The sequence below is a fragment of the Physeter macrocephalus genome, chromosome 21, assembly GCF_002837175.3.
Source record: "Physeter macrocephalus isolate SW-GA chromosome 21, ASM283717v5, whole genome shotgun sequence".
Taxonomy (NCBI): Eukaryota; Metazoa; Chordata; class Mammalia; order Artiodactyla; family Physeteridae; genus Physeter; species Physeter macrocephalus.
The window spans coordinates 92,477,645-92,501,816 of NC_041234.1; the positions used below are offsets into that span (position 1 = coordinate 92,477,645).

Consider the following 24,172-nt stretch of genomic DNA (forward strand, 5'->3'; position numbering starts at 1 on the left):
GCAAAAATGTATTCTCTCATGCTTGTTGCTGGTATATAGAGCTACAATTGAATGGTGTGTGTGTGTGTGTGTGTGTGTGTATTTCTCTAGCTTCTTTGCTAATTCTATCAATTCTTATTCTAATAATCATTCTATAGATTCTTTTAGATTTTCTAAGTTCATCATCATACCATTTGTGAATAACAACAGATTTGTTTTTTCCCTTTGAAGTCCTCAAACTTTTTTTCTCCCTGCCTTAGTACACTGGTTAGGACCTTCATCAAAGAGGTTTTTTGAAAATTAAGTTTACTTTTTGACCAATTTAGTAACTAAAATTTATTAACTCGGTTAAACAAATTAACTGCTTTTTAAACAGGTTGATAACATTTAAAAAGTAGAAAACAGTAAATATATGAAAAATCTCTCTCCTAGTCCAGACCTTCATTGGCTTGTTAAAAATATCAAATCTCTGCTCCTCCCCTTGACCTCCTGAATTGTAAACTATCCAGTGAGACTTTGCCACGTCTGCGTTTTTAAAGTTCCACCTGGGACTCTGATAATTAGGTCTGGAGACCCATAGAGTAGATTCGCCTATGCAGAGGTTATTAGGATTGTGTAACACAGTGATTCCCAACCCTGGCTACACATTAAAACCACCCCAGGAGCTTGACAAGTCCTGATGCCTGGCCCTTAACCCTGGACCAACTGATCTGCATCTCTGTAGGTGAGATCCTGGGCCTCTGTAGTTTTTTAAAGTTCCCCAGGTGATGGTGGGAGGGCGGTGGTCTGGGGAGGAGCAAGAGGGGGGGTTTACTCAGGGGCACAAGGAGACACTTGGGGGTGACAAGCATGTTCATTATCTTGGTTGTGGAGGTGGCCCCGTACGTAGGTGTGTACGTGTGTCAGAACTTCTCAAGTTGTACGCTTAAAGTATGTGCAGTCTATTGCTTGTCAATAATACATCTATAAAGCTATTTAAAGAAAAAGCAACACACGTGGTTCTCACACACAGCAGTGGTTGAGAATCACTGTTCTAACAGAAGAGACACACTGACTGGAAGGGGAAGTCGTGTACCTTTTCTTTTTCCATTTCATCTGCCAACAGTTGGCTGTGTACTCTTAGATCAGCCACTTCATCCCCTCTGGATCTCAGTTTCATTCTGATTGGTGGGTTCGATTTTTTTCTCAAGTACTTTTCAGCTCTGACGCTCTGATTCCTCTGTTCAGCCTGGCTCTGCGGGCCAGGCTGCTGGTGCACCTCCTGGCCACACGAGGGGGCTGTGCAGCCTGCAGCCTCTTCCTCTCAACTGATCACACTTGTGAGGTCAAAATAGGCTGGTCAGGCGTCTTTCCCTTCTTTCTGTCCTCTTGGTGAGTGCGAGCTCCGCTTCTGAAGCATCATCTTCAGCTGCCCCCATCCAATGGTCCTGCTGCAGGTGAGCCTTTCTTTAAGCAAAATAAATCCATGAATCTCTGAATGTACAGAACAGCTTTTTAAAAGATCCTCAGATTTCTTTGAAAAAATAGACAGCTCCTGCAAAACAATTAAAATAGGATCGAATTAAAGTATGTGTATACATACACATGTATATATGTATGTGTCTGTCTGTCTATCCATCAGTAAGCACATTAATAATAGTACTCTGTTGTCCCTAGGAAAATGATCCATCCATATAAAAGGCAGTTATGTTTGTTACAGGTGCAATTTTGAGATCCTTCAGGCTGTAAACATTGCTTAGGTGAAAAATGGAATCAAGGTTAGCAAATAAGCCTAGTCTTTTTCCACTGTAATATGATATAAAGTACTTAAATATGGGAGTGTGTTTTGGTTTATCTATGTGTTTACATATATTCGGGTGAACAGGTTGGCTAAGTGTTTTAGAATGGAATCTATTCAAGACACTCTGGGCATTCATCTTCATTTTTCTAGGACCTGACAGGGAAAAAACATGTGGATGCCCTGGAAGAGACTGACTAGAACTAATGTTACAAAGTGATCTAGCTATGTCCTAAATTTTAATAAATGCATAATTTAATGCATTTAAATCCAGCTCAGAAATAAAAAGCAAATGCTTTTCTGAAGTGCAACAACAGCAGGGGTTTTTTTTTTTTTTTTAAAGAAAGGAAAAAGAACCCCCTCCCACCCCCGCACATAGAATTTCCCAAATAATACTATAAAACCTGAACATTGAATAGCTCTGTCTTTCATGTTTGGTCTGATTGCAGTTTTCTTGCATTCTGATTCCTAAATTTCAGATTATTCTATGAGCCAGTCACAACACCTTGTGGACACACCTTTTGCTTAAAATGCCTTGAAAGATGCCTAGATCACAATGCGAAGTGTCCACTGTGCAAAGATGGTCTTTCACAGGTAAAACGTTCTTTCTTTCTTGATTGGGTTAGCTTATTGGGAATTGGGTACGAAGACAGCATCCTATTGGATCCCAAGCCACTGCACTGTGCTAGAGCAAAACACCCCCTCACACCATTTATTTCTCCTGTCTTAGAGCCACCCCTCCCCTCTCCACAAAGTCCTCCAGGGAAATGAGGCAACATCTAGCTTTTTATGAACTGTCAGTAGTGAAATTAATTTGTGTTGGAAACCAAAGTATCAGAATGATGACAAGCACAGATCAAAATGATGATAAACATGGATCCTTGTTCTAATCCCATCCTGGCACCTGATTCACTGTCATGTTGGGTGAATCTTTTGTCCTCCCTGGGCTTGGACTAGATGAGCTCCGATGTCCCCTTATCATCAATGTTTATTCTGTTGTTTGAAGAGATCACCCCCAGGTCCCCAGGAAAACCTCACAGACCTTCACTGTGGTCCCTGCCCCACTTCTCAGCTGCCACTGTACTTATTAGCAGACATTTGTCTGCTGGAAAATCTCTGGGGCTTCCAGATTCTCTAAAATGAATCACACAAACTGCCACCTTTGTCTTTCAAATGGACTTGCTGTAATTTTCTATAGCACAAGCAGATCTGGGAATCCATCTTGTCCCCCCACCCCAGGGACTTGTGTGCCAGATTTTACAATGAGTATAAATGTTCCTTGACCCCTGTCATCCCGGAGGAGAGGTTGGAGATGATGCAAGACTATCTCTAGGTGAACGTCGATCCAGAGGAGTCATGTGTCAAGCTTTCCCAACACCCCAACATTTAAATTAAGGGAAGGGAGTGAAATAATCATCCAGGATAGCCCTGAGGCTGTGTATTGGGCTGGGGGGCAGGGTCAGTGTCATATCTGGCCTAGGTGAAGAGGTGGTATTTGCTGTCCTGATTGTAGGTGAGAAGCCCATGGTCCTTATACTTCAATAATACATTTGTGTTGTGGTAACACTACAACATTCAGCTTAACAGAAAGAAGGAAAATCTACCGTTAAAATTTTAGTAGGTACCTTTACTGGGTTTTCGTTTCAGCATCAGCGGAGGAGTCACCTCCTTCTTGGAGAGGCTACCTCCGGAGTCATTGCTTTTCCCCAAAGACTGGGACTGGGCAAAGCAGCCGATTTTCCTGCAGCCAGGCAATGGCAGTGGCTGAGAAGGCATCGTGGAGGCAGAGGCTGTGAGGTCCTGGACTTAGGGGCTAGAAGATATTCCCATCTATCTCTGTGTCTTCACACAGGGTCACACTTGCACCATTTTCCAGAGAGAGAAATATCTTATTCCGATCATGTTCACTGCGGAATAGGCAGACGTAGCCTGTACTTGGAAAGGAAAAAATGTCTGACGCCTGCCGTTTTATACTCAGGAGCTCCCCCTGCTGGGTCTGTGTGGGTAGTTTCCATAGCCAGCAGTTCTCTGCAGATGTTTTCGTTCCCATTGTCTGGTTCACACAAACACCCACTCCTTACAGATCCCTGGATATGCACGGACTAGGGGTGTTTGGGAGGGGAGTAATAGTGACAATTGACAACTGAGCCCGAGTTAGGTTATGAAATCAGGGTTTATAACATAAATCCAGTGATACCTAGACGGTATAATAAAAAAAAAATAGGCAAATGAAATCACCAGTATAGCTTTTCTTTTTAAAACTAAAGTTAGAGGAGAAAAAACTATGTATAATATATAGACTTGAAATATCCCGAAGCCCAAGCATTGGGGTGGGGTTGGGGGTGGGGCACAGCAGGAAAGGATCAATAATTGAACATTGCCTTTTTAGTTCCCTGAACCTTTTGACCACGGACTTTCAGCATATCCCAGATGGAGACCATTTCTGGGAGCTTATAAACACAATAATCAGAAAAAGGAAAGGAAAGGATTTTCTCCCTTTTTTGACAAGAACATGATCTCAATCAATTTCAGTGTTTTAGGAAAGCTATGACGTTTTAAAAACTCCATTGCAGGTCTTTTTCCCTTTTAAAAATAATTTTTCTAATTATAAAAGTAATTCATTGCACGTGGTTCTTTTTAAGCGAAACTCTAACCTCCAGAGAATATATACATTATGATAGTATCAGCTGCCAATGTGTGGGTCTAAATTACTCCAGTATGTGGGTCATTTAACTGTTCTACTGATTACATCAGAAGTGCTTTGTGTTTTTCTGATGACTGCATAATATCTAATTGCCTTGTTCCCCGTATAGTGCTTGGCATCAAGAAAATACAGTAAAAATGTCATAATGGAAGAGCTAATAGCTAAATTCCTTCCAGAAGAACTCAAGGAACGAAGGAGGCTTTATGAAGAGGAAATGGAAGAACTTTCTAAGTATGCATATGCACATTGCTGTTTTCAGTTTCACTCACACCAGGTCACAGAACTGAAAGTGTACATTCCCTCCTAACTCCTCATTTAGTGATACCATGTTGGTAGCTTGAAATTGGCCACAGTGAGAGTATTTACACCACAGAAATTGGCAAATGCTGTGACAAGGGCTTACCCGTTCCATCCCCAGAAAGCCAGTTGTTCATTTACCAGCACCCACTGAAGAAACCTAAGCCGAACCACTGACCAGGTCACATATTGGCACTAGTAACTGGATATCACGGATACCAAATTATTGGAATAATTTAATCAGGGGGGCTTAATGCAGTGCAGTTGACCCTTAAACAACATGGATTTGAACTGCGTGGTTCCACTTATACGTGGATTTTTTTCAGTAGTAAATACTGTAGTCCTGCACTATCCAATCCGTGGTTGGTTGAATCCACGAATGCAGAACCGCGGATACAGAGGAACTTCGGATACCGAGGGCGACTCTAAGTTATATGCTGATTTTCAACTGGGCAGAGGGTTGGCGCCCCTAACCCCCGTGTTGTTCAAGGGTCAGCTGTATCCAGATGACGGTTTTCAGGTACATAAGGAGGTTCTACGAGGTTAAGAACTTTGATATCAGCCAGACCTGGGCTTATGATGCAGTTTTGCCACAAAGCGAGTATACTTCATGACCCTAGGCAAGTCACTTAACGTCTCTGGGCCTCAGTCTCCTCATCTGTAACTTGGGGATAATAACAGTCCCTGCCTCATGGACTTGTTACGAAGATCAAATGAGCTAGTGCATAGTAAGCACTTAATAAAAGCCATAGTAAGAATGCTGCTTGTTATTACGCTTCCTCTTCCATCACAGGTATTGTGAGAGGTAGAGAGTAGGGGTGGAGAAAGAAGTAAGGCTCCAAGCTCTCTGCCTGGCCGGAAGAACAACTCACCTAGCAGAAAAAGCAGGAGGAAATCACTAATTTCTGTCTCTCATACTGCTGACCCCCCATCTCCCCATCCCTGGTGGAACTCTCACAGCATTCTAGGGGCAAAGTTCCGGATGGCAAAAGCTGTTCTGGTTTTATGCTCACCCTGTAAAGAGCATTTCTAAACTGCCACCAGTTTGTTTGTGCCTCTCATTTTGAATAACACGCTGTGCTGGGGAGCCAGAAATGAAATCATTCTTTGCTCATTAACATATTAGATCTACTCAAGGCATCTTTATCTTTATTTCTGATTCTTAAGTTCACCTTGAGTCTCTCTGGGCCCTCTTCTCAAATACCATGTAATGTCTGATTAACAAACACTGGAATATACTAGGTGGATTTCTCTTTAAAGGAATCCTAAATTTGATCCTTTTGAGATTTGGGCAAATGATCTTATATATCTATTGGTAAGTTTATGTTCACATGTCCCTGTATTGGATTTACTAGACAAATAAAAGAACAGTGATCCAGGAGGAGCTGGCCCGGTTGGTGGTTCCCCATCAGGCCACGTGTCTGAGTCTTCGTGGGCACATGTTGAGAGGCAGACTCGTAGGTGTCGATTTCAGAGCTACTGCACCAGTGTCTCTGGAGGGGTGCAGAGGCCTGTTGTCTGCGTTTAAGGGCCTCCGGTGATTCCGATGCACAAGAGCATTTGAGCATCACTGGGCTAGATTACTCTTGCCTCTCCACTGCTCCCTCCTCCTCCCAGCTGGGCCTGCCATGCAGATCCTCTGGGGGCTTTGCCAATATGTGAGATGTTCACGGGGCTCTTGCAGAGATTTTCCCACCATTCCTCTGGAGAGCTGGGTCCACTTTTACCACTCTTCCCCATACTGCCAGCAAGACACCTGGAGAGATTGTTTGGAGTGGAGAGCACGAAAGAAAGAAAGAAAAATATGAGGTATAACTGTCACCGACAATGTTAAGGTACTAGAGAACTTCATTACCCAAATTAGAATGTGTAGAATGTCCATTTTAATCGTAGCCCTTAGGCTAACCTGTGCACCGGATAATGGGATTCAGCCCACAGCACCAGATGCATTTTAGTATTTTTTATCAGCCTCCACTTGATGTCTCCTTGCCTTCCCGCGGGGGAACCACATGGTGAAATTTGACCAACCTTTCTGTGTTCTGCTTCAATGCCGTGAGATGCATGTCATTTGCTCTTCCTGACAGCTTAAATAAGAACGTGCCCATTTTCGTGTGTACCATGGCATATCCCACGGTTCCTTGTCCCCTGCACATCTTTGAGCCTTGTTACCGTCTGATGATTCGTAGATGCATTGAGACAGGCACACGACAGTTTGGCATGTGCCTTGGAGATCCTGTCAAAAGGTAAGTGAGGAGCTATGCAAGTAAAGGGAGGTTGGGTGGAAAGGGTTTTTTGTTTTACTTTGGCGCCCTCCCAGGGGCATTTGTAAGGATCAGGGTCCCTCTGGCCCCTAGTTTACCGTGTGAGAGGCTGCCTGTTTAAAGGAACCCCAGGATCAACCTTTTGTTAAACAGGTGGTACACACTCTAAAACGTGTTTTATAAGAGTGTGGTCCCTGGAGTCAAACTGCCTGGGTTCATATTCCGGCTCCATCCTTGGAGCAAGTTTGACTTCGGGCAAGTTACTGAACCTTCGGTGACTCAGTTTCCTTATCTGTAAAGTGGGTACAATAATAGTGCCTACCTCGTTGGGTTTGTTGGGAGGATTGGTGAGTTAATAATGCACATAAAGTACTGAGCACAGTACAATAAATGGTAGCAGTTACACATTAAAATTTTTTCTCACACAGGCACTGCCTGTGGTGTTATTGCAGCTATAGACCCTGGGACAGGCAAGAAGGCAGAAGTCCCTCAAGGCACAACATGGGGTTATAAAAATGGCGGGAGGTGCACAGGCCAGGGAAACAGCTCATCAAGAATTTACTTTCTTGAGTCCATTCCCCATAAACAGGTTTGCGGAATATGGCTGCCTCCTAGAGATCAGAAATGTTCAGTTCTTTGCTGATGGCCGCTCAGTGGTCGACAGCATAGGCAAGAGGCGCTTCAAGGTCCTCCATCAGGGCCAGCGGGATGGTTACAACACAGCTGACATCGAATACATTGAAGACCAAAAGGTGAGGGTGGCCAGTGCCAAGAATCCTGAAGCCAAGCTAGCCCTGTAGCTTGGCAGACCAAGATGATCGCAAAAGGATTTCTGGGCATGGATGGGGGCCTTGGGATTTCTCACCGATTTGCTGCTGCCACACTGAATGCTGCCAGGTTGCTGTTCGATTGTGGAATGGCAGTGATTGCGCCCCTTGTCTGGGCTTTCCCTGCTTAGTTGCTGATTTATATTCATGCATAAGAGATGCCAAGCCAGACCAACCCTGGGGTCCATTCAGCATAGGAGTTAGGTCTCTGCCAGGGATACCAAGATCTGGAGCTGGATCTGTACATATGTATTTTATTTTTTGCTTTATTTATATTTTAAACCTTTTTCTTTTGAGATAATTGTAGATTCACATGCACATGTCTATTTTTAAATGTGCAACCTGGCCAAGAGCCCTTCCCAATAATCCATCATCCCATAAGGCAGAAAGATGACATGTCCAGTTAATCCTTGGTTTTCTGAACTAACGGGTAGAAGAAGAGGTAAATAATCCCATAAGTGTTTATATTTACATTCACTACATAGTACAAGATTAATAAACATTTGCTCAACGAATAAATGTATTTGACTTGGAAGATAAAGTTACGTACGGAGACACAGACACTGCTCCCTCTCTTCCCAGGGAGCAGTGGGGAAGCAGATGTAAAAAATGAAAAGGAGAGAGGCGTGAACAAGCACAACCTAGGCCAGTTGGCATCACTGGTTTTCTATATGTCTGGCTGTTTCAGCTCATTTACCCAGCTGAACCTTCCTCTGTCCTCCACCCTCAGCAATATTTACACACAGTCCATCATCTGGCTGAGGAGCCTTTCACACACTACACAGGAGGAAGCCAGAAGGGCGAGTCTTCCCGTAGGGTGACAGGATGGATGCTCAAATAGGCAGGTGTCAAAAGGGGCTCTAGGCATGAGGGAGAAGGTACAGAATGCTTCACTTCCACTTTGATACTTTCAGGTTCAAGGAGAGGATTGTGCTGAGCTCATGGGATTACATAACTGTGTCTATGAGCAAGCGTCATCATGGTTTCATTCACTCAAACCATCTCTGAAGAATCGGATACTCAACCATTTTGGTCCAATGCCAGAGAAAGAGGCTGATCCCCAGGTATATAAAAATGTCTCTTTGTAATCAGTCACCCCCACCAGATGAGAGAGCCTAGGGTTTGTGATCAGATACGTGTGTGGTTTCCATCCCGCAAATTTAGTGTAGAGAGGCAGATGGATCCAAACTGGTCTTGTTTGGCTGGGCAATAGGCATCATGGGTAAGAACAAAAGGACCCCACATCAGAATTGGAGTAACTCAAGTCAAGCAGTAGGAACTTGGATCCAAGATAGGTTTTAAGAGATTCGTTAAGTGAGAGGATTGGAACACAGGCACCGTCAACAGAAGAACCTTTAACGTGAGTCCAGATTCCCACCATGATAATGTGCTAGGGCGACAAGATTCACAAAAGGCCAGGCTCAAGAGAAGGGTACCTAGGGAGCTGAGGCCAAAGGCTGCCACTTCCTGGAGGCTTCATAACTCTCGCCCTGATTGCTGCAGGAGCGAGGAGCTAGGGCCAGCCGCCTTACAGGATTCCAACTGCAGGGTCACAGAAACCTTTCAGCCCCAGGTCCCTCCATGCTTAGCCCTGCAGGTCTAGACCCTTGCCATTGTCCTCATGAGGGATGAACAAGTTTTCCTGAGACAACTGACCCAATCCTTAAATTTACTCTTGGCTGAGTTATACTAGAGAAGAGGTCATTAGGTTCTACTGGATCAGTCTGTTTCCTGGAGGGACAGGTCCATTTGAGAGATCAAGCTGCAGATCTGAAGCTCTCCAGGAAAGTGGAGATAGTTAAGTTTCACCAAGCTTTGCTTGCCTGGTATAAATCAGGGAATACTCTCTCTAGGACAAGGCTGGAGATATCCTAGACAAATATTTTCCCACCATCACCTTTCCACATTCTGACCTGGTTCCTACGTAATCACCTCCATAACTTCCTTGATTCTTTCCCTGTACTCATTCCTGACTTTATCACAATAGTAAAATAGAATATGTATAGTCTGACTTCCATGCCAAAAAACTGGTCCTACTTACCTCTCTAGCTGTGTGACCTCGGGTAAGTCCTTTCCCCTTTCTGACTTTTTCACCCATCTCTGAAATGAGGGAGGTAGACGCGGAGGTCTCTAAAGTCCCTTCTTCCTCTTGCGTTCTGAGGCTGTAAAACACCAGTCTGTTCCCTAATGCGCTGCAGTGTCTTGTTTTCTCCAGGCCACAAAGGTGGCTCCTTTCCCCGCCCCCATTCAAAGGCATCGTGAATGTTGGAAGGAGAAAGGCCATTGCTTCCAGATGACCCAGCTCCTGGCTCTGGGCCACTGTGACTCAGGACTACGGCAGAGCTCTGAGAAAGCTCATGATCAAGTTGAATGTTCCCCTTCACCTTCTGGAAAGCATTCTCCCCTAGTCAGGCAGAAGACAGCGATCAGCAATGGTAACAGCATCTTCCACAAGAGAAAACACAGGTGCCACTGTGTGATTCATAAGGGCTCAGTGACACAGAAAGCCGAAATCTTGGGTTTCATTTCATTTCTTATTAGGACTGTTGCTTTGGCGGCAGCAGAAAAAATAAAACCCATCCGGTTTGATCCAGTCAATACTGTAGCCCCAGTGGTCCCATTAATAAGAATGTTCTAAGCCTCCGCAGGAGGTTTCTTAGGAACCACCACATGTATTAACATCAGCTTAAACATCTTTGTTAATGATCCTGGGAAATACAGTTCAGGATATGTCAATCTAACATTCAGAACTCATCATAGGAGGGATAACACGTTACAGACTGCAGCGAGGGACAAAAAGAATCCAAATGGAGCTAGAGGCACAGAGAAGCAAAGAGGTAGTGAAGCTTGGGGGGAGAATCAGGTGACCAGTTTGGAAGCAAACAATCCCGCGTGTAGAATGTGGTTCTCTGCAGTCCTAAAGCCAGCCTTCTGAAGGGTGTGGGCAGAAAGCTCATTTGGGGCTTAGTAGGAAATAAGTCATCAATGTCTACAATGTGTGCCTGGGACGCTGCTGACAAACAGAATTTTGGTGCAGGATCACTGCAGGATAGGAAAGCTCTTTATTAGAGGAAACCTGGGATGGAATATATTTCTATGTGACTGTGTTTTCCAATTGGAATTTTTGCAAAGTGGGATTGCTGTGCTTTGGGGGTGTGAAGCATAGGCTCTGGTTTTAGGGGAGAAACTAGCCGTGGCCCCGTTTAGTGACCTGGCATAGGTGGACTCTGTTGCCTTCAGCCAGAAACAGGGAAATGGAGGTAAGAGACATGCAAAGCCTAAGGGGTCATGAGAACTGAAGACCCATATGCTCTAGGCATCAGGCCAAAGGGCCTAAACAGAATCTAAGATGTGGAAGAGGCTGAGTAGTTGTCTCTCAGTATCCATGGGGGTTTGGTTCTAGGAGGCCTCATGGGTACCAAAATCCCTTGTATAAAATTATGTAGTGCAGTGAGTACCATCAGCCCTCTGCATCTACAGGTTTCGCATCTACAGATTCAACCAACCAATTTTGATCCATAGTTGGTTGACTCCATGGATATGGAGGGCCGACTGTAGTAGGTAGTTCAGCTTGTAAAATCACACTGGCTAGAAGGTATGGTATATTTGTTAGGAAATTGATGTGTTTGCTTTAACCACTACCAAAAATAACTGTAGCTTAAACTAGATAGAGAGTGTAAGTCATAGAGATGGAGGGCTAGGGCATCCCTGTTCCGTGAGATCATTCAGACCCAGGCTCCTTCCTGACAAAGCTCTACCATCCTTTGAGTGTTGCCCTCATCCTTCTGATTGAAGAAGGCTGATCATCAGCATGTCTGTGTTCTAGCTAGGGGAAGGGGAGAGAAAGAGGAAAGTGAGGGCGCATGCCCCTTTCCCAGAGCATGGCCCAGAAGTTACACTTATCACTGCCCTTTACATCTCCTTAGCCAGGACTTTGTCTTATGGCCTCACCTAGCTGCAAGGGAGGCTGAGAAATGTAGCCTTCCCACCCCCACCCCCTGGGTGGCTGTATGCCCAGCTAAGATAAAGGGAAATAGAGATGGGGGGTAATTAGCAGTCCCTGCCACACACAGAAGCAGTTCCGCCTGGGATGTTTCCTGGCAACTTTGGAAGCCTACAGGCTAGGATCACTTCCGCAGGAATAAGACGAACCCATTGCATTTCTCTTGCAGATCAACCCCAATGGCCCGGCCTGGTGCTGGTGGACATTAGCGGTTCTTCCATTGGAAAGCCGAGCTCAGCTCCCGTTCCTAGCAATGAGGTCCCTAAAGGATAGACTGAACGGTATTCGGCGAGTCCTGGCCTTTATATCCCGAAACCAAAACTAGTGAGTGGATTGCTGAAAAGGAGCTCCCATGCTCCCCTCACCACCGTGGGGGAGTCGTCTTGTAAATATACCTAATTGCAATAACATCTTAGAAGGAAGTATCAAACAGAGGCATTATCCTGCTATTGATCAGAAAGAAATTAAGTGGAAAGACCAAAAGAATGTGATCTGTTTGAAACTTTCTTTCTTAAGATGCTTCTTGACATGCTGCACAACTACATGCACAGCAGAGGTTGTTTAAGAGCCCAGAAGAAAAAAAAATTTTTTTGATTTTGACATAAAATTTTCTCAAAGTTTAAAGTGATTTTGCTTTAATTTTCTGTCTTTCATAGATGAATGACTGTGTGGTTGAAATGTGATGCCCAGTTACTAATCATGTTGCTGCATTATTTCACTGACTTTTGAGGTGTCATTCCAAATGGTTCATGTTTTATATAGCATTGTGTAAAATAATGTTCATACTTCCTTCTGTTTTAATAATTTATTTTCTGCACTGCATTATTTTTTCTACACGTATGTTTGTAACTATTTAAGTGTACATTACTGAAAAATACTGCTTTATTTATTGATGTGGTTTACCGTGTACCTAGGGGGAAGTAACAATACTAGAAATGTGCGATTTTTGCTTTAACAGTTTTTGCTACATTTGATCCCAGTTCTTGAACCATTTTTGTATCTATCCAATTGGATGCTTAAAGGAAGTTCAGAATCATGCCAAGATCATCTATCCCTACAGATTCTATTTTGCTTTCAATTTGAATCCAACAATATAAACTACTTAAGGGATTTGGCATAGGTTGTGGAATAAGCCAGGGTACGATAAAAGTAATCCATTTTCTATGTGTCATACAGAGCCAGGATGAAGGAATTATTTTCCTGGAATCAAGAGGTGAATTAGAGGGGTGTCTTTTATTACAATCTCTTATAGGCATTTATTTCAGCAATCTAATTATATCTTAATTTCTCCCCAGTGCAGTTAGTAATGGGACTTTTAGGCAGGATAATATTTAACCCTTCAGAGGTAATGGTTTTCAGTCTGGCATGTCACAGCCATGCCCAGCTAGCCTCCATACCCCACCTCTTCTCAGGGTTCTGAGGATCAGGGCCTGGCTAGCATGTGCGCAGACACTTGATGAAGGACGGTTCATTATTAAAAGTGTAGAGAAGCCAGGAAAGAGGCTAGAGCCCTTTAAGAAACCCTCAGACTATCTTTTTGGTTTTTAAATCTTTTTCAAAGGAAGCAATTAATCCATGATTTTATCTAAACACGGTCTTTCCTCCGCACTGAGATGGGCCAAAGATTTCAATACAGGGGAAGAATAGTGGTAAGGGGGTAAGAGTGAGGTCTTGTTTAGCTTGCTTAGGGCCAGTTTGATTTCTTTAGTGCCAGGACAACCTGAAAACAGGAGTGTTATAATGACAGAGTGAAGAGATTAGGACAGCGAAGAAGTGAATCGTGTTGTTCCTACCTTCACGCAAATTATCCTCCCCCCATGTGACTCTGGACAGCTGCAGCGTGAGACTCACACAGCCCATCCGCTCTGTTCCCGCTAGAGGTTAATGCCTCAAGTAATCAGTCTGACTTCTTCCATCACCACCTGTGGCCAGAAACAGAAAAGGGAGAATGAGATGATCCAGGCAACAAAAAAGAGATTCATGTAGGCAGAAACCAAGTAACCTTTTCTGCACTTTCTTAATGAACACCGTGTTGTCAGAACATTACGTTACCAGGTTTGATGTTTGGAGCCCAACTGGGCTGGTAAAGAATGGAAGCATAGGCGTGGTTACTGCCTAAGCAAACTCTACAAGGCTCAGGTAGGAGGAAATGAAAGGCTCCCTCTCCCACCTGGTGCCCAACCATGTGGTCATAACACAGTCCTAGGACAGTAATTTCCTACTATCTAGTGTAAATGCAACAAAGAAAAGGGTCCTGAGTGTCTTGGATTGCTAGATGTGTTACTTTTGTGATTTCACTTTTTCTGAGCACCAGTTTGTCAACTAGCAAGCGGTGGGGATAAATACTGCATGTAGGGTTCTTATTACATTACATGAGATAATATATATACATCACTTAGCATAGTGCCTAGCACATAGGAGTCATTCAACAAATAATAGCTATGATTAGATTATTCATAGTTACAGAATATCATCAGGGGACTACATTGGCGTAAAACCCTGCCTTTACACACAATACCCATTTCCAATTCCTTTAAACTTGGTTGGGGGAATCCACACCTCTGATTTTCAGGCCATAACTTGATGAAGTATTTACATGTAATTCCTCTGGGGGTCAAGTCTGTTTGGGAAAATGAAAAGACTGGAAAGCAAATTAGGGTCAGAGATAAGGGAGAATCCCATGCCAGCACATTTTTCCTCTTTCAAGAGGGCTACAAATTAGTGTTGTTTGGAGGTCTAGAATTTCTGATATAATGAAAGCCTTAAGTTCTAGCTCCATTAGAATAACCAACTCATCACTTCCTGCTCTCCAAAATGTATAAAATTCCACATCATAGACTATTTCACGTTGATAAGAGAGGACCTAACTCCAGCAAATGTAGCTTGGCTAGGCAGAATTGCACTTTTCTCTCAGTAGCCTGGATACACATTTGGACTGTTTTACAGCAAGCTTTTGTTTCAGTAGTGGTGGGAGGCAAAGTGCAAGGCTAAGCCTTGGCTTTCTTTGATATGTACTTGAATGGGGTAATCAATTGGACATGACCATTTCACTGCTTGTAAATTGATTTTGCTGCAAAGCTTGGGAATAAAGAGTATATACAGGAAAAACATAAAGTTAAATCTAGGCCAGAAGGACAAGACTTCCCCCTTGGTAGTTAGTGCCATTTATTCAGCTAATTTTCCTGTTTATTGTGATTTACCTAGTCTTTTCCTAGTAGGTTATTTTCTGTGTGTGTGTGTGTGTGTGTGTGTGTGTGTGTGTGTGTGGATGTATATAGATGTGTGTGTGTGTGTAGATGTATATAGATGTGTGTGTGTGTGTGTGTGTATATATATATATATATATATGTGTGTTTGTGTATATATGTACATGTGTGTATATATATTAGGTACCAAGCAGACATTATGCCTTTCTGCTTCGTACTGTACTATTGCTGCTAGCTAATAACCAGCAAAATGTAAAAAATGAGAAATGATAAAGCTAATTTTCTGTAGACAACTTGGAGAAAAGAGTGCTTGCTCCTTACTCAGTGGGGTAGAGAACTGACTGTGTCAACAATTTGCCTTTTCTGAAGGCCGACTGCTTCTAGCCCCTTGCTGCCGCAGCATGCTGGGACTCGTGGAATCACTGCACATGTGGCACTTCCAGTTCTGCCTGTGGAGCCGGCCTGGGCTCAGACAGTCCCCTGTGACTGGCTGTTGGAGCAGTGGAGCTCTGAGGCTGGTTCACAGCACTCAGAAGTCTCTTACTGTCAATAGATTGCATCTGTTGGTGGACTGGAACCCGCTGGGGGCTGTGTTTCCCCTCACCAACTCCATTTCCAAGATAGGAGTTTTATTCAGGGACTCATTCCTTGAGTTCCCAACATGTTGACTTTGCATCCATTTCTGTTTCCTGAGGCAGAATCATAGCAGAGATATGTAATCGAGATGCAAATAGAAGGCAGCTCAAATAAGGGAAAAGGACAGATTTTCAGCCCATTCTTGGTCTTGAGGAATGAGGTTTTGATTTGATAGAAGACAGTTCTGAGAAGCAGCCGGCTGCAATGGCTGCAATTTGTGGCCTTTCCTGAGTGCAGAAAGAAGGAAAAGGAGCCAAGTAAAATGTACACATTTGGTTCCTCTTAGAATGATAGCTCCCACTGTTCGACTATTTAATAATCTGGATTATGCACATCTAGAGGTGAAATGAAGACATTTTCCCTTACAAATGGGTATTTTCAAATGAGCTAAATTAACCTGGAGAGAGAAGTGCCTGTAATCTCTGTTCCTGGTGTCATTTTAAAGCTTTTGCTTCGTGACTGTGTAGCCATTAAAAGTTTACAAAGCAACACTGTGGCTTATGCATCATTTTAAAACTTTCTTGACATTTATCTATAGTCAAAGCAACAATAATAAACAACAACAAAATCAAAGGAGAGCAAATAGTTCAATGTGGCATCGTAGGCTTATTAGATAAACTAGTTCCGTCATTTTATGCAGTTCTCAGTAATGCCAGGATTAAAATATCCAGCAAGCCATTTAAACAGTGGCAAATGTGTCTTCGTGTTTGTAATTCCAGTTGTTTGTTAAGCAGCCATTTTACTCTTGCACTGTAATGAACTGAAAGGGGAATTAAGATAACGCCTTTTGTTTCTTCCCATATTGCTATTCAACTACCTCTATATGCTTGATGTCGCTTTAGGGTCTTCTTTCCTCTAAATCTGTACAAAAGAAGTTTCAGCTCATCTATGTTGTAATAACAATGTGATATAGACAGTCTCTGTGAAAGCTTGTTGTTCATTAAAAAATGTTTCCTATTGTCTCACTTTGTATCTAACACAACTCTACCCATACTTTAGGGCAAGAATTGCCCAAATAACTTCAGTATCTTTTTGTTGGAAGCTGAATAGAAGGGAAAGGGATCGGAACATCTATTTTGTTCTTGTTCCGATTGGTTGTAATACATTTGACCAGAAGATCTTCCAAGGAAATAGACCTGCACTCAGAAAGCAAGCTCTTACGTATGTGACAGTGAGGCAGGTATGAACTGATTAAACTAATTGTTGAGAAATGCACCCGAAAAACTTGTTGTTACTAATTATGTTGAAACTTTTTGCTAATAATCTGCCCCTACTTTATTTGTCAATCCATTCATATATTGAGTTTGCTTAAAGCAGAGCGCACTACCTACTCTGTTTTCTCTGGCATGATAAAATGTTCATAAAAGCAAATTACACGTTTTATTTCAATTAAATGGTTTCTCAACAATAGGCTAAAGCTAAGGCCCACAGCATGAACCCTTCGTCAGGAAAGTTGGTAAAATTGACCGGGACAATGAGCCATATTGACTGAGCTGACTCTGGCACGAGGGCTTCAGCAGCGTCTCACCTCCTTTACAGTATAGATGGTAGTCTCGTGCCACTGAGGACTTTACACAGGTTCTATTTTACCACTGAAGGAAAAAAGACATAGGAGTAGAACAATTAAAAAAAAAAACCGAAATGATAGAACACTCCACTTGGGCCTGACCTTGTTCTTTGTAACAGTATCTTTCGGGTAGTTGAGAAAAATCAGAACTCCTGCCAACCAGGGCCCAGAGGGAATGCTTGGCTCTGTTGGACTTTGCCCTTCTGTGCCTCGTCTGCTACTGTCTGGTTCTCATGAGATAGAGCACACGCTGGCCAAAGGCACAATCTTCCCTCTGAGGCAGTTCTTCTGCCCAGAATGCCTGCCTAATCCTTTCTGGAGAACTGGATTGGATCATCGAAAAAGAAGGTCTTGTTTGAGCAAAGCCAAAGCCAACACTTTCTGCTTCCTCTCCTCTGGGATCCACCCTTTGAGTTCTCCAGGGCCAAAGATGCCTCCCTAGAAGGAACTCCCAGTCTCAAAATAAGATAGGAGCAAGAGAAGGCAAGGACAAATGCCCTAAATCCACAGGCTCCCAGATGTTTAAACATTTCCTTCTCCTCTTATGTTTTTGGAGTTCTTAACTCCAGGAGGGGCTGAGGTGGGATGGGAAGGGGCTGGTGTCAATACTTTCCATACTGGCTTCTTCCAGGCAATGCAGAAGCTGCCCAGCCAGACTTGTCCATGGTCAGCCCAGTGCAGAGCCATGCCCTGGTCAAGGCAGAAGAGTGGAGGCCCCAAGAAGCCCTGCTTCTGGATCTCGGAGCCCACCTCTCCCACCCTTTCTCGTTTTCTGCTGATTTCCCCATTTCAACTGATCCTCCCGTTGACTGGCCGCCCATGTTTACTGCCCACTTATACACATGTATTAGCCAGTGTCATTGTTGCATTAGAAAGCCCTGAAAAACCCTTTCCTCTGCTTATCGAAGTGTTGCCCTCTAGCCCTCCTGCAGAACACCACCTGCCTCCCAGTAAGTCAATATCAACAATTTCTGGATACCACAGGTGCAATGAAATTAAGTCCCAAAATAGCTTACTTAACAGAAGTCCAGTTTCTCTATAAAAATCTTGCTTCTCTCGGATTTTAGAGGTGCATTATGGAAATACTCAGCACGGTCTCGGGAACAGGGGAGATCACTGCCCCTTTGGCCCATCAGGATGCCCATTGCCACAGCTGGCATGCAACTGCATTCTCAGGACCACGTACTCCTCCTGCAAGCCCCAGTGAGCACTTTCGTAAGAGGACCAGGGAGGAGGGCTAGGGAAGGATGAAGTCCACAAATGGAGTTAAGCTCTTCAGTTTCCGCAGTCTACAGGGATGAGTTCCAACTGGTGGGAGGGAAGGAGGGAGGGAAAGAAGGGTGTGGAAATGGTTAATCATGACAAATGAAGTGACATCCTTTTCACCGCCTTCTAGACAGAACTTCAGGCATCCTCTTCTCATGGTGACTGGATTTGATCTTCCTTCCTGATTGGGGATGCCACTTATGTCCAAACCAAGACTGCAGTCACGTCTTCAGGAAGCATTGACTGTCACGTTCTTAAACCCTTAGGCATTCAAAGACCCTGCTCACATGCACTGAGTGTCCCCTGCATGCCAGGCTCTTTTCTAGGTTTTTAAATATTTAGCTTCTTGTGGGATCCTCCCTATGATCTAGGAAGTAGATCTCTAGTCCCATGTTATAGGGGAGTAAACTGCAGCACAGGGTAGTTACATTACTTACCTAGGGTCATACAGACTAAAACCTGGGCAACGTGATTTCAGAGCCCACACCCTTAACCGCCATTATGAGCTGCCCACCACGCGGTGCTACAGACCCAGGAGAACAACTCAGCTGGTGGATACTCGGTTGGGGAACCTGCAGTAAGGGGGACAGCAGAAGAGCAGTTCCCATTTACCGAATGTGAACAATGTGCTGGGTGCTGTGCTTCACATTATCTTGTTTGGTCCTGAGGTAGGTGCTGTTATCACCCATCATTTACGAGGAGGATGCTGCGGTTTGGAAAAATAAAGCAACTTGTTGAAGGCCACGCAGCTGGGAGGCAGGGAGGCTGGGCTTGGGATGCAGGCTGTCTCACTCCACAGTCGTTAGACTGCCTCTCATGAAGGCCACCGCTCTCACTTCTCGGGCCTTGGGTTTGCTGTATTCCCACCACTGCCTCCCCACCCCCACCAGCAGACATTTATCTACCTTAACAGGAAGACCAGAAGCAAGAGATTTCAAGGTTGGTTCATAGGTCCAATAATCCCATCAGGTGCCTGGTCCACTTCCATCTTTCCTGAATGTTTTTAAAGCCTCATTATTAATGAAACAGCTTCACAAAGAAAAGAAGGCTGTCTACCTAGTCCTTCCCGCTGGGGGCCAGATGCCCCAAGGGGAGGGGTTTTGTTGGCCATCAGCAATACAGGGCTATAAATCCACAGATGAAGGGATTTTTTAAGTAGAATAAGGTACTTTGAATTCTCCCTAGAACAGGTTGTGACATCTTACTGGTTCCCTCATTAATTACGAGTTAAATCAAATCTTTGACGTGTGTTCAAAAATAAATAAGTGGAAAAGGTGGGGGGGGGTCTTCTGATGCTCACCTCTACTTCAAAGTTCAGATGGGAGGGTGGTCACCAGAGGCCTTTCTGCCTATAGGAACTGGCAGCAAAATAGAGGCTCAGCGACAGCGGTAATTCTTAGTCCAGGTCCTGCAAGGGCAGTAGCACCTCCGACTCATTCACTTATTAATGGAGCAAGTATTTACAGGACACATTATATGCTAGGCACTGGGCTACAGAGAAGAACACAACATGTCTGTTTCCTTGAGAGGCTCACAGCCTAGGGAAGAAAACACAGGGCATCATACAGAGCATTACTTTCCGCAAAGGAAAATCACCTAATCTTGCTTGGGGAGGTATTCAGGGAAGGCTTCCTGGAGGAGGTGATGCAGAAGCTGAATCCTGAAGGATGAGAAATTTTCCAGATGAAAGACTGGAGAGGGGTTGAAGAACATCCCAGGCAGAAGAAACACATGAAAAAAAATCTAGTGGTCCTTGAGGAGAGCATCAGCCAATCGCGTGGAATATTGTGAGCAGTTCAGCCCAGCAGAGCACAGGGTTCAACGCACGGCGGTTCCTGACAGGGAAGCAGAGCCCAGTGCCTCACACTTTTGTTTTATCCTGATTGAAACCACCAGCTGCTCTCTTGGAGGGCTAGCGTGTGAGAGCCCAGCCTGCCAGCCAAGTCAGGGTTCGTGGGGTAACCGCCACGGGAGTCCTCTCGGCACAGCCTGACTCCTGCTGCTGAGCTCAGGAGCCCCGTTAGGGTTTGGACGAGAGAAAGAAAAGTGAGGGTTTGTGGGTTGGACATGCTTTGCGGAGTGACTGGAACCTTCAGAAGTGGGGAGGCCAGGGGTGGAGTGGGGAAAGAAAGGAGTTGGCAGGGCTGGAGTGGAGGGTTGTGATTTATAAGACCTGAAGGCTTTGGGGCAATGGGCCCAGATGAATCTCCTCACCTTGATCAACCAAACATAAACCAGGGCCCCGGCTGTGGGGCGCTGGAGCTGGCTCATCCTGGCTCACAAAAGCCAACTGTTAAGATTTCAGAAATTTTACAAGGCGGTTGTTAAACACGGCCATTATTTTAAAACGAGTTATATAAACTTACAATTAAATACACTGCGTTAAAAACAAAGTAATGGATACTCAAAGTTTATCACTTCCTAATTGTTGTACTACTTTTCACTCTCATCAGTGACGTCAGGTTGGTAGCCAAAACCAGCCATGGTGTGTGATGTACAGCACACTGGAAATTAGGGGTCCTCTCCCAGGGAGCCGTTTGCTACATTTTTACCAGCACAGCACTGGCTCTGGGTCTTCTTCCTTTCTCCAACTCTCAGCTTACCCCCAATGCCAATAGCTGTTTTCAGGAAAATGCAATCCTGAAAACTAATTCATGTGGACATGCAAAGTGCTAGGAGTCCAGATTTCTGGTTTGGGCTCTTAGATAATTTATTCGTGCTTTAACGGAGTCTTCTGGGGACTCCAAGATGGTGTGATTGACGAGACATTTTCAGACCAACCTTTTCAGCGGCTGTTGAAATGGACATAATAGACAACAATCCCCTCTATGCTTTTGTTTGAGGCCATCCCTCTACACTCACCCCCTTCAAACCACAAGCCTGAAACTATTCCCTCGGCCTAGGATTTCTGTGGAATTAAGCAGCTGAATCCTCATCATTCATCCCACTAAGGTCATGACAAAGTGGACTGACAGGTCCTCAGCCCAGGAGCTCCCAGCTAGAGAGATTCACTTTTACCACCACTACACGAGGGTAAATAATAATAATAATAATAATAGCAGAAGCAGGTAATATATATTGAGTGCTTACTATGTACCAGGCAGTGCACCTTAGTGCTCGCAGAGTTCTGGAAGGCAAATACCATTACCATCCCCATTTTATAGAAGAGGAAACTGAGGCTCAGAGAGGTTAAGGAACCTGCTCAAAGGCACAGAGCAATCAAGCTGTGGAGGGAGATAGGAATCCAGGCAGTCTGCTTCCAGAGTGCTGCTTTCTCACCATGGCAGGGAGCTTTCTCCCATCGGAGGTGTCCTCATGGCTCTTCCCCTGGCTTGGCTGGGACTCATCCCCTCCCCTCTCTGACCAGCTTATTCTCTCTCCCTGCCCATTACAGGATGGCACACCTAGGGGCTTAGATGTATGGCTGAACTTGACCATTAAGTGAGAAAATCACAGAAGCTGAGAAAGTCGCAGACCACTTCCATTTTATGATCCTTCCAATGTATTAAAACAAACAAAAATATGAGGAAATGCCAAAGATAAGGTTACAAAATTTGTGGTAACACATTCACACATTTAATACAGAGCTAAATGCAATATAATTTTGCTATTCACAAGAGAAGTGGGGAGTTTCTTCAATGAGGATAGAGTTTATTTTGCAAGATTAAAAAGTTCTAAGAATCTGTTGCATGACAATATGAATATAGTTAACACACCTGAACTTTACACTTAAAGTTAAGACGGTATGTTTTATGTTATGTGCTTTTTACCACAATTAAAAAAAAATCTTAGAGTGAGTATATGGGAAAAAAAACAAACAAACAAGGAAACCCCAAAGATAAGCTTACAAAATTTGTGGTAACACATTCATATATTTAATTACAGAGCAGTTTAATACAGTATGACTTTACTATTCACAAGGTAAATCCAGTATTTATATAAAAATTAATTCGTGTTGCACTATATGCAATGTCGTCTGAAAATGGGACACAAGCTTTAAGTTGTATGATGAATGTTGTCTTTGTCCAGACCTATCAATGAAACTCTGTGAATGTATGAAAAATAGCCTCGCTGTGAGATAACCTCAAACCCTGAAGTCGGTCGTGAATGTAAGGCCTTGATCAAACGACTTTCCTAGCTGCCCCGGCCATGTTTTGCCCTGACCTGACATAAGGCTTCTGGCAGCAGAGGGCCTCTCACAAGTACTGTGAATTTCATACTTGGTTTCACACCTCTGACTGCACTGTGGTTTCCAGAGGGACTGCACAAGCTTGAAAACCCTTCCAGGCTGAAACAACCTTGTCCCGACTTTTTTGGTCATTCAAGCAGATAGTTTAACTTTATTTCGTCATTCTTTTGTTGTAACTTTAGAAAATTGAAGTATAGTTGATTTACAGTATTGTGTTAGTTTCTGGTGTACAGCAAAGTGATTCAGCTATATATATATATTTTTTTTTTTTTTCAGATACTTTTCCATTGGAGTCTACGACAAGTTGTTGAATATAGTTTCCTGTGCTATACAGTAGGACCTTGTTGTTTCATCATTCTTTATATTGCTGTATCTCACTAGTTATCACCTTTATTGTGTCACACACAAATGCATAACTTTATGTATCTGCTCTCTAGAAAAAGGCATACACACTATTTTGAATACACTTTGCATATATACAGTTTACAGACCTCCTCGGAATCAATGAAGCCCATTCATGTGCTCTCTGTCTGAGAACTTTCTACACACTAAAGTCCACACTCTTTTTTTTTTTTAGTTTTTGGCATTTTACTAATTTTCCGCATGTGAAAACCATAGTTATAATGTTTTGATTTTATCAATATAAAGGAACAGTTGTCAAGGTAGGAGAATATTGTTTTATTTAACCTTTTGTTAGCTTTATCTGCAACTTTTCAATATGTATAAACATGATACACATACTTCTGTTGGTACACTTGCTCTGGACCCTGCAGATTTAGGGATAGGCCTGGCTTTCACTATGAGTGTGAATGTAAAGTCCACACTCTTTAATAGGAAGTTCTAAGCCATAATTGTTTGAGGTCACCAAGGTTAACATAAGAGCCCCATAATATATCAATGATTTGGTGGTGGTTCAGCATATCAGGACAACATGCTAAATTTGAACTTGACCCAAACTCCCAACTTTTCCAGTTTGACCAGTATGAGGACCCAAACTACCAACTTTCCCAGTCTTGACCAGTTTGAGGACTGCACCCCACACCTCCCTCTGACTTGGTGTCCCCAGCATGCTATCTAGCTACAGCCGAGAATTGACCCAGAAAACAAGCGAACGTAAATACTCACTGAATCTCTCTGGGGCCATTCTGTGTAAATAGAAAATGTATATAAGTTGTTCTGCCTTTGAGAATCTGCTAAAAGCCATATACATAGGTACATATATTTGGGGGCTCTTAGAGGCCCCTGACATGCATTTATGGACCATCCTGCCTAGAGGACCATAGACAGCTCTATTTACTCTCTGCCTTCTGACCTGGGCCCTTCTTGAAATAGCCTTTGTCTGACTCTAGGGTCTAAGCTAAAGCCAATTGGACGTTCACCTCCTGGTTTCCCCCCTGTTTTATTCGTCTGGTAGTCTCTGTCCTTGCCCCACCACACCTGAGCGCTCCCATCTTGGATCC

General features: G+C 43.7%; 1 protein-coding gene across 7 annotated transcripts in view; it reads left to right on the forward strand.

Annotated features, from left to right (window-relative positions):
• LONRF3 (LON peptidase N-terminal domain and ring finger 3) overlaps nt 1-23,265 on the forward strand; it is a 43,961-nt gene extending 20,696 nt beyond the window's left edge. For 2 of the 7 annotated variants that reach the window (XM_028482825.2, XM_024128155.3), the window contains 6 exons: nt 2,236-2,350; nt 4,570-4,691; nt 6,842-7,000; nt 7,590-7,770; nt 8,760-8,909; nt 12,018-13,794. In XM_028482825.2, coding sequence (XP_028338626.1) covers nt 2,236-2,350; nt 4,570-4,691; nt 6,842-7,000; nt 7,590-7,770; nt 8,760-8,909; nt 12,018-12,173 — 883 coding nt within the window. In that variant the 3' untranslated portion in view covers nt 12,174-13,794. Of the gene's footprint in view, nt 1-2,235; nt 2,351-4,569; nt 4,692-6,841; nt 7,001-7,589; nt 7,771-8,759; nt 8,910-12,017; nt 13,950-17,888; nt 18,330-22,988 lie in introns of those variants that run through there. The other 5 variants (XM_028482826.2, XM_028482827.2, XM_028482828.2 and 2 more) reach the window with 5 other exon arrangements.
• The last annotated feature ends 907 nt before the right edge of the window (nt 23,266-24,172 follow it).